Source organism: Lutjanus erythropterus, chromosome 8 (assembly GCF_056507025.1).
Source record: "Lutjanus erythropterus isolate fLutEry1 chromosome 8, fLutEry1.hap2, whole genome shotgun sequence".
Taxonomy (NCBI): domain Eukaryota; kingdom Metazoa; phylum Chordata; class Actinopteri; order Lutjaniformes; family Lutjanidae; genus Lutjanus; species Lutjanus erythropterus.
In genome coordinates this window covers 9,669,413-9,684,360 of record NC_139324.1, presented here as the reverse complement: position 1 = coordinate 9,684,360, position 14,948 = coordinate 9,669,413, and the positions used below count along the sequence as shown (strand labels likewise).

The window sequence follows — 14,948 nt, the reverse complement described above, 5'->3', positions numbered from 1 at the left end:
AAAAGGCAATAATTTGAAAACTTGCTCATAAAATAAAGCATGGGTCCAAAAGTTTGCTGCTTTCTCTTTGGGGACATTTTAGTCAGCTGCACAAGCATGACAGCATGGAGACGAGAGGATAGCCGGACTTTTTGACCAAAGAGTATCTAATTTTTGATGTCGAAAGAGGTAAACTTTATTGTTTTACACATCTTAATTAAATTCTATCCGTTTTTAGTTTTCTGTGGTCAGTGCAGCTGCGCTGTTTGTGTTATAAACGTGGCACCGCTTCAGAATTTGAAAATGAGCATTTTCTATGTAGTGAGCTGTGTTGCCTTCATGGTTACCCGGAAATGTCGGATTTGTGGAAAAAAACGAACTCCGAATTAGAGTAGAAAGTAGGGAAAGCTGGAAGAGCTGCTGACGCATTTGCTGAAACAGTCAGTGTTATAAAGGCAACAATCTTACAAAATATTTAATGTAACGCCAACTGAAATAACATGTAACATACTAACATCGTTCTTGTATGTTATGGTATCGTCAAGCAACGTTGACTTGAAGAATTCATTGAACGAATTACCACAAAAAGCAGTTTTTGAGGGTTTTTAAACGTTTTTCTTGGCAATGATTCAGGTCAAAGCAGCTGTATTTTAGATGAGAATAAATATCGTTTTTACCACTAGAGATTCATAAGTACTACAACACAAAACGCACCAGTGCGTCTCATTGTACGTGATTTTACCACTTGGGATTTTTCTGTCGCAGTCTGGCTTTTCAACTGCAGAATAAGAAGAGACCAGTTCCAATTTCATAAATGTTAGTGAACTTGTAATGGGTCATACAATCCATCTGATTCTCTGTGTTTGTCTTTCTGGTGTTATAGGTATAGAGTGTGTGTAAAGGTTTAGAGGAAGCTAAAAGTTGCTAATGCTATCACAGTAATATGACTGCAGCTGTCAACAACGCAAGTCTTGCTGTTAGCAGATAGCTGAGAGGGTAGGTCACTATTAGCTTGTTAATTAGACAACCTGTACACCATCTGCACGTTTTAATACATATTTTATACGTTTTAGTAAGATTTCCAGTCGTAGTTTTTCTACTACTGCTACTTTTCAAACATGGCTGTGGTGCACTGTGTTAGTCACTACAAGGGAGTTTAGCCAGCATTAGCACTTAAAAAGAAAAACAAGCAAACTTGGGTCTTAACAAGCATTTCATGTTGACTTTTCTAAAGGAGGCATGGAACATCCAGCTTGTATTTTGGAGGACTTGAAGCAGTTTGTGGTAAATGATGCCCCACCAACAGTGTATTACATCCCAGATTTCATAACAGAGAATGAGGAGTCCTACCTTCAACAGCAGGTGTATAAGTCTCCAAAAACTAAATGGACTCAGCTGTCAGGCAGGAGGCTTCAGAACTGGGGAGGGCTACCACATCCAAAAGGCATGCTGGCAGAAAAGATCCCTGATTGGCTCCAGACATATTGTGATAAAATTTCTGCTCTGGGTGCATTCAGCGGGAAAACAGCCAACCATGTGTTGGTGAATGAGTATAAGCAAGGAGAAGGAATTATGCCTCATGAAGATGGCCCTCTGTACCACCCGACTGTCACCACCATCAGCCTGGGCTCCCACACCCTCCTTGACTTCTACGCGCCCATCAGCAGCGTGGAGGGCGACGCACCGCAGACAGAGGAGAACCGCTTCCTCTTCTCCCTGCTGGTGAAGCCACGCAGTCTTCTGATCCTGCAGGATGAGATGTACCAGCGTCTCCTTCACGGCATCCAGCCCTGTGCCCAGGACACCCTGACGGACAAGGTGGTGAATCTGTCGGCTGCCGGGGCCCTGCCAGGAGAGACGCTGACCCGAGGCACCAGAGTGTCACTGACCATACGCCATGTGCCAAAAGTTATGAAGACGAAGCTCATACTTGGGAGGAAATGAAGAACAGACTGCATGTTGACCTGATAGTTTGTTGTGGTACCACATGCTGTGCTTGCTACTGACACCATCAAGCAGATTATTAGTGGGAATCTCCCTCATGCTCCTTTATGAATTGAAGTCTATAATGGATCAATTCTAGCTTTTTATATATATATATCTCTGTGCTGCACCTCTGGAGCTTCACTTGCTTTTCTGGACATTATCAAAGGTGGAAATACATATTGAGGTGCAACAAGAAAACTGTTTAATTATTGATTGTACTCTAAATATTTTGAGGGACAACGGGATGTATTAAGCAAAATATATGTAGAACAAATAATGAAAGAAGAATTGTCTTTGAATTTCTTTCTTTCCATGATCTTTGATCAGCAGCTTCGAAAAGATTCAAGTATTCAATTTATTATCTGAAAAACAGGCATGTATGTGCTACAACTAAAGCTGTGAACGCTAAATGTTTGGTATTTCCAGCTAATCAATGATTGTAATCATTACTTTCTTGCTAAAACTGGAATCAGTTTTGTTGTTTCAGCATTACATCTATTAAAAAGGTATAAAATTATTTTTATTGGTTATGCTTGTGTATGCATTATTTACTTAATGGATTTATTTATTTAAAAGACCAGTGTGATTAGTGGAATTTAGTAATGAGTTTGAAGATTGCGTACACCTTGCATCACCCTCCCCTTCTAAGTGTATAAAAGGGGAGGGTGATGCAAACCCAGTGGCTGCAAACCTGGCAAAAAAATCCAAAAAGCCTGCTATAGAGTTCTGGGTTAGTGTAGAAACATGGCTGTGCAGCAGATTCTGTGGAAGTGGACCCACGTCCTGTGTAGATTTAAGGGGCTCATTCTAAGGTAATGAAAATGCAACCAGTCTTATTTTCAGGTCATTATCTACAAATGAAAATATACTTCTGAATATTACATTTCATTTCTGCCATATTCGTCCCAGAGCTGCAGCAATTAATCGATTAATTACTGGCTCAAGATACGGCCTTGTGCAAGTTTTGCTGCCACCATAGGTTCTGTAAGTGTGGTGTGGTGTAAGAAAATTTTGAGTATTGTGCGATTAAGTTTCGTGATACTGTAACGATTCTCAAAACACTGTATTGTGATACATGCAACGATTTCTGGCAGTGGTTAATTTTCTGCTGTTTTTTTTTAAACAAATGTCATGCATATGCTGGTGTGCTCTTTATATTAAATTTTTTTTTTCTAAAATTAGATTTTAAAAAATAGCAATATCACCTTTCCTACAGTATTGCAGTCATGATATGTATCATATTGCCAGATTCCTATTCTCCCACATGCTTGGAAGGGCGGAGGGACACAAAGTTTATGTAATCTACAAGCTCACTGCTAGATGCCACTAAATCCTATGCACTGGTCCTTTTAATTTTAAGCATTTTTGCTTTTCTTTGTCATTTATGACAATAACTGAGGAGTCTTTGGATTATGAACTGTTGGTTGGACAAAAGAAACAATTTCAAGATGTCACTTTGGGCTGATGACATCAAGCATTTTTCACAGTTTTGTGGTATTTTGTAGACTAAAGAATTAATTGTGAAAATAATTGGTAATTATGAAAAATCCTTGTAAATCTTACAAATAAGATTCCGACCAATATACAAGCTTGGCTGATTTAAGAGGTTGATACAGATGTAGCTTATTGACAGATTAGCAACAAGTAAATGCCGTAATGAAATCCAAAACATGAGGTTGAGGTATTTAACAAACTGACACCATGACATAGTTCGTCCTGGAGAGAGCACTCGCAATTTTATTTTCCATATAGCACTCACCCTGACTACCCAGAGGTGGGGACCTGAAATCCAAGCTGAAATAGCCTGTAGGTCTTCCTTAACACTAATGACATCACTGAAACTGAGATTTTGCAGAAGAACTCTGGTCTCTCTGTCAGACTACATTAACCATCACCACTGACTGGACATAAACATGAAAAGTGGTGAATTTTCCCTTTAATCTCTTTAAAGAGTTCGAGTTATTTGAAGTGGGTTTGTATGAGGTACTTACCTGCAAGCCCACAGTTAAGAAGCAGCACACCTTGCAGCACACAGGAGTTACTGGTCTACCGCTGCCTCGATCGGTTAGTTACTTTGTGTTACTGTGTAACTTTTGTGTTTTTAAAGGTTAGTTTTGATTCACTGAAGTTTTGATTTTATTCTACAAATTAACAAATTAACTACAAAAACACCTGCACTATACATCACAGCTGAATAATCTATCATCAGAAACTGAAAATGCATGAAATAACTCATCCATTGTGTCATTTATTAAGCAAAGTAAGTTACATGTTCACTGTTGTCTTTGAAGTTGCAACTAGTTTCTTTATATTTTGAGTTAGAAAATCTGCTTTAACACCCTCTGGTTGATTCCCAAATCAAAAATACATATTTTTTCTCTTACCTGTACTGCAGTTTATCCAGCTAGATAATTTTTGTTTTGGAGGTATCAGCTGTAGAGATACTTAACTTCTGTCCATTGAACTAGATGGCACTCTGCTTGTGATGCTCAACGCACCAAAAAATAAATAATTAAATAATACTTCCTGTCTACTGAACTACACCTGCTAAACATATGACCGTATTAGCAAGCTCAGTGGTGCTAAACCAAGGAGGATGCCATCTGTGTTCACATCCTGCACTGTCATGAGCCTCTCCTCCATGAGTAGATGCACGCTTCCTTCTGCACAGTGATATGGTTCATGGGTATAGTTCAATAGGAAGAAAGTAGGTCTTACATGAAACTGCTTGCTTACATGAAACACGCTGTGGATTATCTTGGAACATTGGCTATATTGCAATTTTACTGCAATTGTGATTAATTGTGTCATGATTTTGGGAAAGAGACAATGCTGTATTTTCATCTAGTTCCATTATATTGGGGAGAAGGCAGACATCTCTATGGGCAATATCTCTGAAACTCTGTAACTCACACCAAAACTATCCAGATGGATAAATAATAAGAGGAAAAACATGTATTTTTGATCTTGAGGTTAACCATTTCTTTAAGGAAAAATAATGATGCAGAGGTCCTTCTGGCATAAGACTGTTGAGCTGTACAGACTTCCCTGAAAGGCTTTGTCATCATGTGCACTGACCTTTGTTTCACTTTGGTGTGAAATCATATTTCACAGGAGAGCACCACAACAATGGAGCCACAGACGAAACGCTGGAAAGGATCCGTGTGTGACACCGACTCCTGGGTTGCTTACCCTGTACTGTCGGATGAGCAGTCACAAGACATCGAGCTGATCGAGGCGTTCGCTGCACCCATTGTGGACAAGAAAGAGACATCTCGACTGGTGCGGGAGCTGAACAGCCTCTACCCGTTGAATGGCCTTCAGCACATCAAGAGGGTGCGGGCGGTAAAAGAAAAGGGCAGCCCTCACCCTCTGGAAGTCCTTGTGTGCCTCGTCAGTGATGCGCCAGACACAAAGGCGGACAGCATCAACTGTCTGCTCCCCTCGGATGGGTTTAGACAAGATGGATTGGGTGAGCCTTTTGTGGTTAAAGTCCCTGCACGTCCCCCCTTGACCCGACCCCAGTTTGAGCTGGCGAGCAAACACTGGCCCACTTCCTTTCATGAAGACAAACAGGTGACCGTGGCCCTGAGAGGAGAGCTCTTCAGTCCGCCTCAGAAAGCCACGATGCACATGTACATGATGTCTGCTTTTACTGCTGCCAAAGCAGGGAAGGAGTTGGGAATGGAGGCCGTGGGTGCCGTGGTGGTCGACCCAGTGACGGAGAGAATTATCGCAGTGGGCCATGACTGCAGAGGTGACCATCCTCTTCATCACGCGGTCATGGTCTGCATTGACCTTGTGGCTCGGAGCCAGGGCGGTGGATGTTATTCTTTTGACAAATACCCTGCTTGCAGGTTTACGTCACTGACCTCAGACAGGTTTCAAAATGTTCCTGATGCAGAGGCTAGTTCTCAGCCGTACATATGCACCGGGTATGACCTGTATGTGACCAGAGAACCTTGTGTTATGTGCGCCATGGCACTGGTACACTCCCGGATAGGTCGTGTCTTCTATGGGACCGCTTCCACTGACGGGGCTTTCGGGACCAAATATAAAATCCACTCGCAGAAAGATCTGAACCACCGTTTTGAGGTTTACAAAGGAGTCTTGGGAAAGCAGTGTGAAGATCTCAGCAGTGTAGACGACCACATTAAAGGAGAACATTTACAGGAAAATAGATAATTAATATATCAATTTCTTCAGTGGACCTCAAAAGTTTAGAGCTATCACAGATGCAACTGTGTGAATAAACAATTTTTTTAAAAACATGTTTTAAATAAAGTTTTTAATCATGTAGTGATTGTTATGAGACCATGTGTGTCAATGAAACCATTGTCTGTAAATAAAGACACGTCTCCACTTCCCTCTGTGCAAAACTGAATCCAAAATATTCTGGATACAAACACTGCTATCTTGTGCTAATGAATGTTGTTTTGAACTAACTGATCAGAAAAATGAACACTTGAACAAACATCAGTGTGATAAAACTACCAAAAATGACCAAGTTTTTAAATTTTAGATTTAATTGACATGTACTTAGATGTTTTATTTTGGCCCGTGATCTGTCTATTAAGGCTGGTGAAGCAGGCTGTATGACAAAGACTCCAGCCAGCCACCAGGGGGCGATGAAGATGCTTTGGCTTCACTTCTGGATAGCTGTCATGTTGTCCATTTCTAATATATGTCAATGATGAAAACTAATAACAAGATTCCAACTGTAGTCCAGACTTTGCTGAGGCCTAACTTTAGGTTCAGCATTTACACTAATTATAAAAATACAGGTTATAATTTGTAAGAATGTGAAGAAAGAGCTGCTCTTAGTTCATAGGCACAGCTGAGGATGTCTATGTTGTTTTTTTTGTCTTTTTCCTTTCCGCTTTCACTGCAGATTTGAGTCAGGTCATTGTCAGATGAATTCTACACATGCAAACCTGCTTAACCTGCAGGAAAGGAAATCAATTGATCACTTAATTATCAATTAATGAGTCAATCAAAAGAAAATTAGTTGTAGATTATTATCTGTTAATTCTTTGGATAATTGATCAATGGTTTCAGTAATCATTTCGTTTTCATTTTTGTTTTCCACACAAAAATGTGAAACATGTTTTCATTTCATTTTTCCAGATTTACTACTCATTTATGAGAGTAAAGTGTATTTGGGTTTTGGACTATTTGATGGATAAAAAAAAATATCACCATATTGTGATGAGCATTTTTCACAATTTTTAATTAAGGATTTGGAGCTGCAAAGATTAATTGATTATTAACCAATTAGTAAATTAATCACCAACTATTTTGATGAATCGCTTTGAGTAATTTTTTCAAGAAAAAATAGTCAAAATTCTTCTCTTGACTCCAGCTTCTTAAATGTGAATATTTTCTGTTTTCTTTACACCACTGTAAGTAAATTGAATATCTTTGGGTTGTGGAAAAAACAAGACATTTAAGGACGTCATGTTGAGCTTTAGGAAACACTGATCGACATTTTTCACCATTTTGTGACATTTTATATGCAAACAATATTAACTGAGAAAATAATTGTTTGATAAATCGACTATGAAAAGAATTGCTAGTTGCAGTCCTAAAAGGATTAAATAAAAGTTTTTGTGAAAATAATCAGCAGATTAATCAAGTGAATACATGTAATATCACCATCTACTGACAAAAAATAAGAGCTGCTGCCATTTTGACACATAGCTGCTAGTTTCTTAACTTGCAGGGGATATTTAACACCTGTTGTAATACAATCCAGCTTGAGGCTGTGGCTTCTGAAGATTTTCTAAAGACACACCAAGACTGGAGAAGCACTTATTTTCCTTGATAAATTTTTATGTATTTTGATGATTGTTTCCAAGCATCAGGTTATTCCTGCGCAATTTGTTGTAGCACTCGAATCATTCCGGCTTTTTTACTGTGCACATGTTCAACTCCCAGTTTAGGTTGAGGTTAATGCCTTTCCTGATAAGCCTAGGTTTATCAGTGTTACTTCTCTGGTCAAAAGTTCAGTGTCTGCTTCAGCTGAGCTTTCTACTGCCTGTGCAGTTAATGGGAACAGCTTGCATCAAAGGCAAATTTTAAAATACATTTCATGATCATCCATAAACTAAACAATGTGTAAAATCCCCAATAATCTGAGAGAATCCTCAAATGAACTGACTTCTTCCTGGAAAGCACCCACAAGTCTCCCATAATCACTGGAAACAATGTCTAATATCACAAGAGGTGCAACAGTTTGAGGGCACAAACATTTTAATAAGATTAAGAACAAGAAATCTCAAGAGTACTATGAGCTATGGCCAAACAAAGCAGGACTAGCTGCCTTGATGATAGCAAAAAGTCATAATCTAAAGAGAGCAGCTACATGAAAGTAAGTTTATCACAGAGACACTGTAGACCTCCCTCAGTAAACACTTAACCTGACAACAATAATTTGTCTCATTTCTACATACAGGACTTTGTCTTTAACATATAGGACATAACATTCACAAAAAAACTGTACAATGGAAAAAGCCTGCCCTGTTTTGATTGAGTTACAAATGAGAACTGATTCACATACCAAGGAAATCATGCAAATAAGGAGTATGATTCCATTCTTCACTCAGCATGAATAAGTTTGACACCCATTATAAAATGAGAGTGTACCAATAAACAATGAGCCACAGGCTCCTACCCTTAGGAAGTAAACATCTTTGAAAAATACATTTGGGACATCTTTGTGGTTAGAAACAGACTCATACACACAATTTGTGTTGCCATGTGAATTGAGGGCAAAGACAGACAAAAATAAACTCAACCAAAAGCCTCGCTGATGCCTGGGCCAGCCCAGGTCTATGCAGGCCAAAAATACATCATTAAATATTCACATAAGTTAGTAATGCATATGGCATCCTGTCATCTACAAACCTACTCCTGTTCATTTGTTTTTTAACATTTCATCTTAAACCCGGTATATCTAAACGACGACAGTGACGTTTACACAAACTGTACGACTTAGTACACACATCGGCGGTACAGACTACACAGGAATTAACTTCTGTTGCTATGAGGCACAGCATTTACAATAACTTAATACTTGTTGATGCCGAAAAGTCTCACTCCATGTAGTTGTGGCAGCTTGGGGATCAGGACGCTCAACAGTGAGGCAGTGTTTATGACAAAGTGTGTTGTGTCATACTTTGTATAGAAGCTTGCCAGGAAGTATCTGTGGAGCAAAATGAACACGTTCATTCAAAAATAAAACACAAAAAAATAAAGTGTGCAGGACAACTGTCTGTGCAGGATTCTTACGAATTTCAGCTTCAGTTTCCATAAAATATCATAATCAATCAGGACTTGATTTACTATAGTATGTCTAGTGTAAAGGCAGAATCATACGATGTTTAATACGTACAGAATGATTGGGGAGATGGTGAAAAACTTTCTAGATGAAGTGAACTGCACGCCGTAGTCAAGCTGCTCCCAATGTGTGAGAAGTCTGGCTTTTCCTTGGTCAGGGGTCTCAAAAGGTGTGCCTTTCACTGCATGCATAAAGACATACATTCCCTGCAGAGACAGAAACAGTCAGTAGTGTTGTCACTGCAGCCTGTGAAGAACAAGGCCATAGCAGTAGATAGATTATATGAAGAGACACTTCTCTTTTCATCTTCTTTTCCCCATTTTATCTTAACAATATAATGACATTTCCAAATACACATGCAACAGTTTGTTTGAATTTTAAGTCATCACAAAATGCTCTAAGTTTTGAGTAATGTTTACGATGTATGGAAATTAAAAGAGAGTACAAAGGCAGAACTATGTATAGACTATCAAAGCTATCAAAATAATCCCTTTCAATCGTGACCTTTGACCCACTAGAAGCGTGTGGTGAAGTCTTCATCTGCAGAGACCTTGCTCTCTGCATGTTTCCTTATTTTGTTTAAGATATTTCTGGGCATCAACCTTTGGGCAGTGGTGTGTAGCCCCCAGACAATAATAGCCTGCAGGGTGTGAAGCTGAAAATCTATAAAAACGTGGTGACCAGGAACTGGATACAGTGTCAGAGGCAGGGAGATGTTTATTCCTACCAAAGCGGCTAAATGTTCTGGGTATAAAATTACTCAGATCTTCCACATACTGAATGCTTCCACATCGTGGGGCCCATAGAGGATTGATGTGAATGGGGATGAAGTATTTTAATCATCTGGCTCCTCCAGACTTTCCAAATGTTATCGGACCACGTTCTGATTGTCTCTTTTCATGACGGTTGTGACACTTAAAACTGTATCCTCCATTTTAGAGCCACTTCTTTCGCAATCTATCAGTCATATGGACAAAAGATTCTTATAAGCGATTGTGCATGACGTGATATTGTTATTACACAGTTTGGCCAGTTTGTCAGCCACACATAAGGGCTGACCCAAGGGCTTGAGCTTAAATCACTGTCTCCATCTCTCTGTCTGAGTCCTTCCTGCGGGGTTGTGAGGTGGTGTGGGTGTGTTTATTGTGTTGTAGAACATAACTGCCGGAAACAATCAGAAAGCAACATGTTATCTTTTTGATTCACTGCCTAGTTCTCGCTTACTAGTTCACTTGACCACTTCTGATCTCCCTCTTGCAGCGGAAGAGGGGCCAGCTTTGAACGGTGTGCAGAAATACATAGCACTGGCCCCATGGGTCAGCAAGCCCTTAAATTTGGTGGCCCACATGTAAATGGGAAGTTTACATGATGTGGGTCTAGTGGGTCATACGTGATGATTGACAGGAGTTATGTTTCTGTGAGTCTACACATTGTTTTTTAGGGAATTGTTGCGTATTATGTGTTTAAGGTAGACTGAGTAGAGGCAGAAGAATCCCACTAGAGACAACACAGCTCCTGCCTGGTGCTTGGTAAGTACGAATTCAAGAAAAAGAAGGACAGGATGATGCAGATTTATAGATTCGTTAGCTATCTTGGGAATGACTCTTCGTTTCAATTACAGGCTTCTATGTTAAAACACAGTAATTCGGCTTTAAATGGAAAACCTGCATTACAGAGGGAAAAGTAATCAAACTAAAATGCTGACATACAGCCAAGACATAATCAGCACACTGCTGCTGTATTGTGCGGAAAACAATAGGCTATAGTTGACCTTAGCCGTTACTGTTAATAGCCTTCCGTATTGGCTGCGATACACAATCCTTGTTAACTGCTTCGGGCTTGATGATGTCACACACATCGACTTTGTTTCTTTATTTGAGGCCAGCCATGTAACAATGAAAGGTCAGTTTTGTCTACGGACCTTATGGGGAAATTATCATAATAGGTCACGCGTCAGGCTGCCAGGAGGACGGCCTCCCCAAAATAGAGCACAACTTAACAAGTACACACAAGCCCAGGCGAAGCAGACATTTGGCTACACATGCAAGCAAGGTTCATTTGGCCTGTGAAGCTGCAAGTAATAATTTGTGGCATTCCAAATGATATCTTAATTCAAACTGATTTGAATGATGTGAGTGGCCTAGTTTGTTGGTTTGGCCTGGCGAGCAGCAACAACGGTGTGAGAAAGTAACTTACAAAGTTGTGAATGACATTAGTGAGAGTCCACACCACTGGCACACTAAAGAAGGGTATGCTCAAGAGCACGATGTGAAGTATTCCAACACCAAGTGCATAGGTCAGCCAGATCCCTCGACTGTTCATCACCCGAGTATTTGGGTTCACCTCACTGTGTGCCACACCCACATTCATTCTGGTCTGTGAACAGAAAATATATACATATATTAGAGTTCTTCTTTTCCAAAGTCAAATCCAAGCACTTTTCAAGGTACATTTTAAAGTTTTTCCAGCACCTTACATCTGTCATAAATTACATATTTGTATACACATGCTCAAAATGATTTCTTAATTTCTACAACACATTAAATCAGATGGTATTGTCCCTTAAAACAACCAAATTGTAATTTTTAAAATACTGCTATGTTAAATTATTGGTTATTATACTGGCTAAAAAAATATCTAAAAGCAAGACATTTAGTCAGTTAGCAATTTGTAAAATAAATGCAATTACAGTTTCAATACCTTTATCCACAAGCCTGGCACTTTTCAAACCCTGAAAATACTACACTAGAATTCAAGTGTTGAAGGAGTTCCAGCACCCATACCAACAAGGAGTGTAAAGTTTCATCACAATCTGACATTATATTGATTCTTCACACGACAATTCAAGGGTCTGCGATCAATATCAGACGATATCATATGTCCATTTGACACATTTAGTTACACTTTTGTTAACTTACAAAAAGCAACTAAATGATTATTCTAGGGCTGCATCTAATGATTATTTTCATAGTTGATTAATCAGATTATTTTCTCAATGAATTGATTTGCCTATAAAATGTCAGAAAAGGGTGAAAAATGTTCATCAGTGTTTCCTAAAGGGAATCTGACATCCTCAAATGTCTTGTTTTGCCTGCAACCTAAAGATATTCAGTTTGCTGTCATGGAAGTAAAGAAACCAAAAAATATTCACATTTAAGCTGAAATCTGAGAATTTTGACTTTTTTTTTCCTAAAAAAACAAAAAACAAACCTCAAATCGAGTAATTGATTATCAAAATAGTCGGAGATTCATTTTTATAATTGATTATGAATCAATCAATCGTTGCAGCTTTAGACTGTTTGATAATTTCAGGACTGAACTCTTCCAGACATTTCTGACACAGACATGTCAAAGGAATTGCAAAATAGCGGTCTATCTTAAAGATGACAATATAAATTGATACTTCCACTTTGCACTGATCATATTGGACTGCTGCAGAATATTAATAAAAAATATATTTTCAGCATTAGATATCTTGCTCATCATTTTATTTATATGCATCCAGAATTTAACACAGCTAGCTTTTCCATGTTTTTGGTTAGTCTGATTAAAAAAAAGAATTTTTTTTGTCTTTTGCAAGTACTTCAAGAATATACATGAACTGGACTTTGACATAAAAGACTAAAACACTGTCAACACTGGAGCACTTTGCCCTCCCTGCGGGTCTAAATGTGATAACAAAAAATATCTTATGCAATCTTATTGAACTTTGCCCTCTGGCACACTTTCAGATGCCAGACTGGATTAAAGAAAATGAGTTGAAGTTGCAGTCATTAAAAGCAACGATGAGTTTCTCCCACATTCCAAACAAGGTCCAGTGTAATCCAACATTCAACAGCAAGATCACATTTAATCAGACATCTGGTAACTGTCACAAATATCTATATAATATATGCAGTATGACTTTCAACCAAATCTATGTTCCAGTCCAACATTACATGAGCTCTTGCATTTAGCCAAAAAACTGTTCACGAGGCTGTAGTAACGCTTCAACACTTAATTGACAAATCGATTAGTATATCAACAAAAACCATCACCAAGTCATTTTTATGCAAAAATGGCACAAAAAACAGTTTCTGCCTCTCAAATATGAATCTGTTTCAATAAAAAAAATGTAAATGTTTCTCTGTTTATTGTTAGGCTTTATTAAACTGAATATCTTTGGGTTTTGGACTGACTAACAGGACATTTAACTACAGACATCACCTTGGAGAAACTGAGATGGACATTTTTTTTTTTACCATTTTGTGACGTTTTGCAGCCTGAATGATCAGTTGATCAATTAAGAAAATCCAGTATATTAATCGATACTTAAAATAAGGTAGGTCCACCCCTATACTCTACTGTAACATAAAGCTATCTGTAACATTTGTGATGCTGGTGCTCTTTTAATCGACAGATAAATTCAAAGTTGAGGCATGAAGTAACAGATACATTCGCTCTGGTAACAATGACTTGTAAAAAAGTGAGTATCTGCAGCGACAGGAATAACTGAGGAAAATGGAAAGAATCTTATAACAAGATTTGACTACAACCACACACAAATAATACGTGCTTTGGTGCTCAAACCACTGTCACTGGCTCAGTCTATTTGCCGATTACTTTTCGTAGCTACTGCTAACTGCAGGACTGCTAAAATGCCTTCACATAGACAACTACATGAATTCAAATAGACTAAACCTCTTAGCGACTTCATGCAAACCGATGACTTCAATTCTTTAATGCCTACATCGCCCTGTCAAGTGGGTGTGTAAACATGCGATAACCCTTAGACGTATTTTTGTTTCCAGTACATAACCTAGACCAAACCCCCCTGTTCTAAAGCAAGTTGGTCAGCGTCTTTACGTAAATAAGAAATACTAAACAGCGCTCTGTAGTTAAAAGTTAAACACTATACACCCAGACACCCGGCAGTGCAAAACTTACAGGTTGTAGCGAGCAGTAGAGGTATTTATAAAAGAAAACTGCTATGGAGAGAAATGGTTTATCTCCTTGTTGATGTGTGCAGCTCAGAGGCGCAGACAGCACGTCGTAGACTGACCCGAACGGATGTAGACGTGGTTTCGAGCAATTGATGGGTGTATTTCATACCCTTCTTTTGACTTCTCGGGCTCTGTCCCGCCCCATTTACCTCTACGAAACAGGTGCCTCTATTGAGATTAAGATTATATGTGCTTCAAATTTGCGCTACTTATAACCTTAACTGTGGTTGGTTTTGGTCTGGTAACCCTACCGAAGGTTGGGTTTAAGTAGCTGCCTGTAAAAAGTTGTACCTGTTAGCCTACACTCAGGGAAACAACTCCAGTCGTCTTAGCCCAAGCCCGCCCTCGTGTCACTTTTAACCAATCAGCGTGTAGTGAAGGGGGCGGGAATCAGGGTCATTTCCGTCGTGTGGCTCGTGTGTGTTGTTTATCAAAGATTCACTGGGAGCTGCTGCCAAAAAATTACCTGTCCTCCTCAAGTCAGTATGCAACTATTTTATTTATCAATATATCCGTATTAATATTGAGTTTGATAACAGTTTATGTTGTCGCCGCAAAACTGGATTTTTAATTGTAAGCAAACGAGTCTAAGTACCTCCAGTAAGTTGCAGAGCAGTTAGCTAACGTTAAGTCAGTCTACTGTACTAGCTATGCCTTTCACC

The 14,948-nt window shown here is 39.0% G+C and overlaps 3 protein-coding genes across 4 annotated transcripts; 2 read left to right on the top strand and 1 right to left on the bottom strand.

The window, feature by feature from the left end:
* Positions 1 to 75: 75 nt before the first annotated feature.
* On the top strand, positions 76 to 2,482 carry alkbh6 (alkB homolog 6, nucleotide demethylase). 2 transcript variants are annotated; one of them, XM_084724451.1, is made up of 2 exons: positions 76 to 168; positions 1,214 to 2,482. In XM_084724451.1, the coding sequence occupies exon 2, from the start codon at positions 1,219 to 1,221 to the stop codon at positions 1,921 to 1,923; it is 705 nt and encodes a 234-aa protein (XP_084580577.1). In that variant the 5' UTR covers positions 76 to 168; positions 1,214 to 1,218; the 3' UTR covers positions 1,924 to 2,482. The 2 variants fall into 2 exon arrangements, with proteins under 2 accessions (XP_084580577.1, XP_084580578.1); XM_084724452.1 differs by lacking the exon at positions 76 to 168 and adding an exon at positions 396 to 795.
* On the top strand, positions 76 to 6,331 carry adat3 (adenosine deaminase tRNA specific 3). The gene is made up of 2 exons (XM_084724448.1): positions 76 to 168; positions 5,080 to 6,331. Exons 1-2 carry the CDS (start codon positions 157 to 159, stop codon positions 6,148 to 6,150), a joined length of 1,083 nt encoding a protein of 360 aa, XP_084580574.1. The 5' UTR covers positions 76 to 156; the 3' UTR covers positions 6,151 to 6,331.
* A 1,868-nt stretch (positions 6,332 to 8,199) lies between these two features.
* Positions 8,200 to 14,389, bottom strand: ormdl1 (ORMDL sphingolipid biosynthesis regulator 1). The gene is made up of 4 exons (XM_084724446.1): positions 14,231 to 14,389; positions 11,501 to 11,680; positions 9,359 to 9,510; positions 8,200 to 9,169 (listed from the first exon to the last, which is right to left on the bottom strand). Exons 2-4 carry the CDS (start codon positions 11,672 to 11,674, stop codon positions 9,034 to 9,036), a joined length of 462 nt encoding a protein of 153 aa, XP_084580572.1. The 5' UTR covers positions 11,675 to 11,680; positions 14,231 to 14,389; the 3' UTR covers positions 8,200 to 9,033.
* Positions 14,390 to 14,948: the final 559 nt, after the last annotated feature.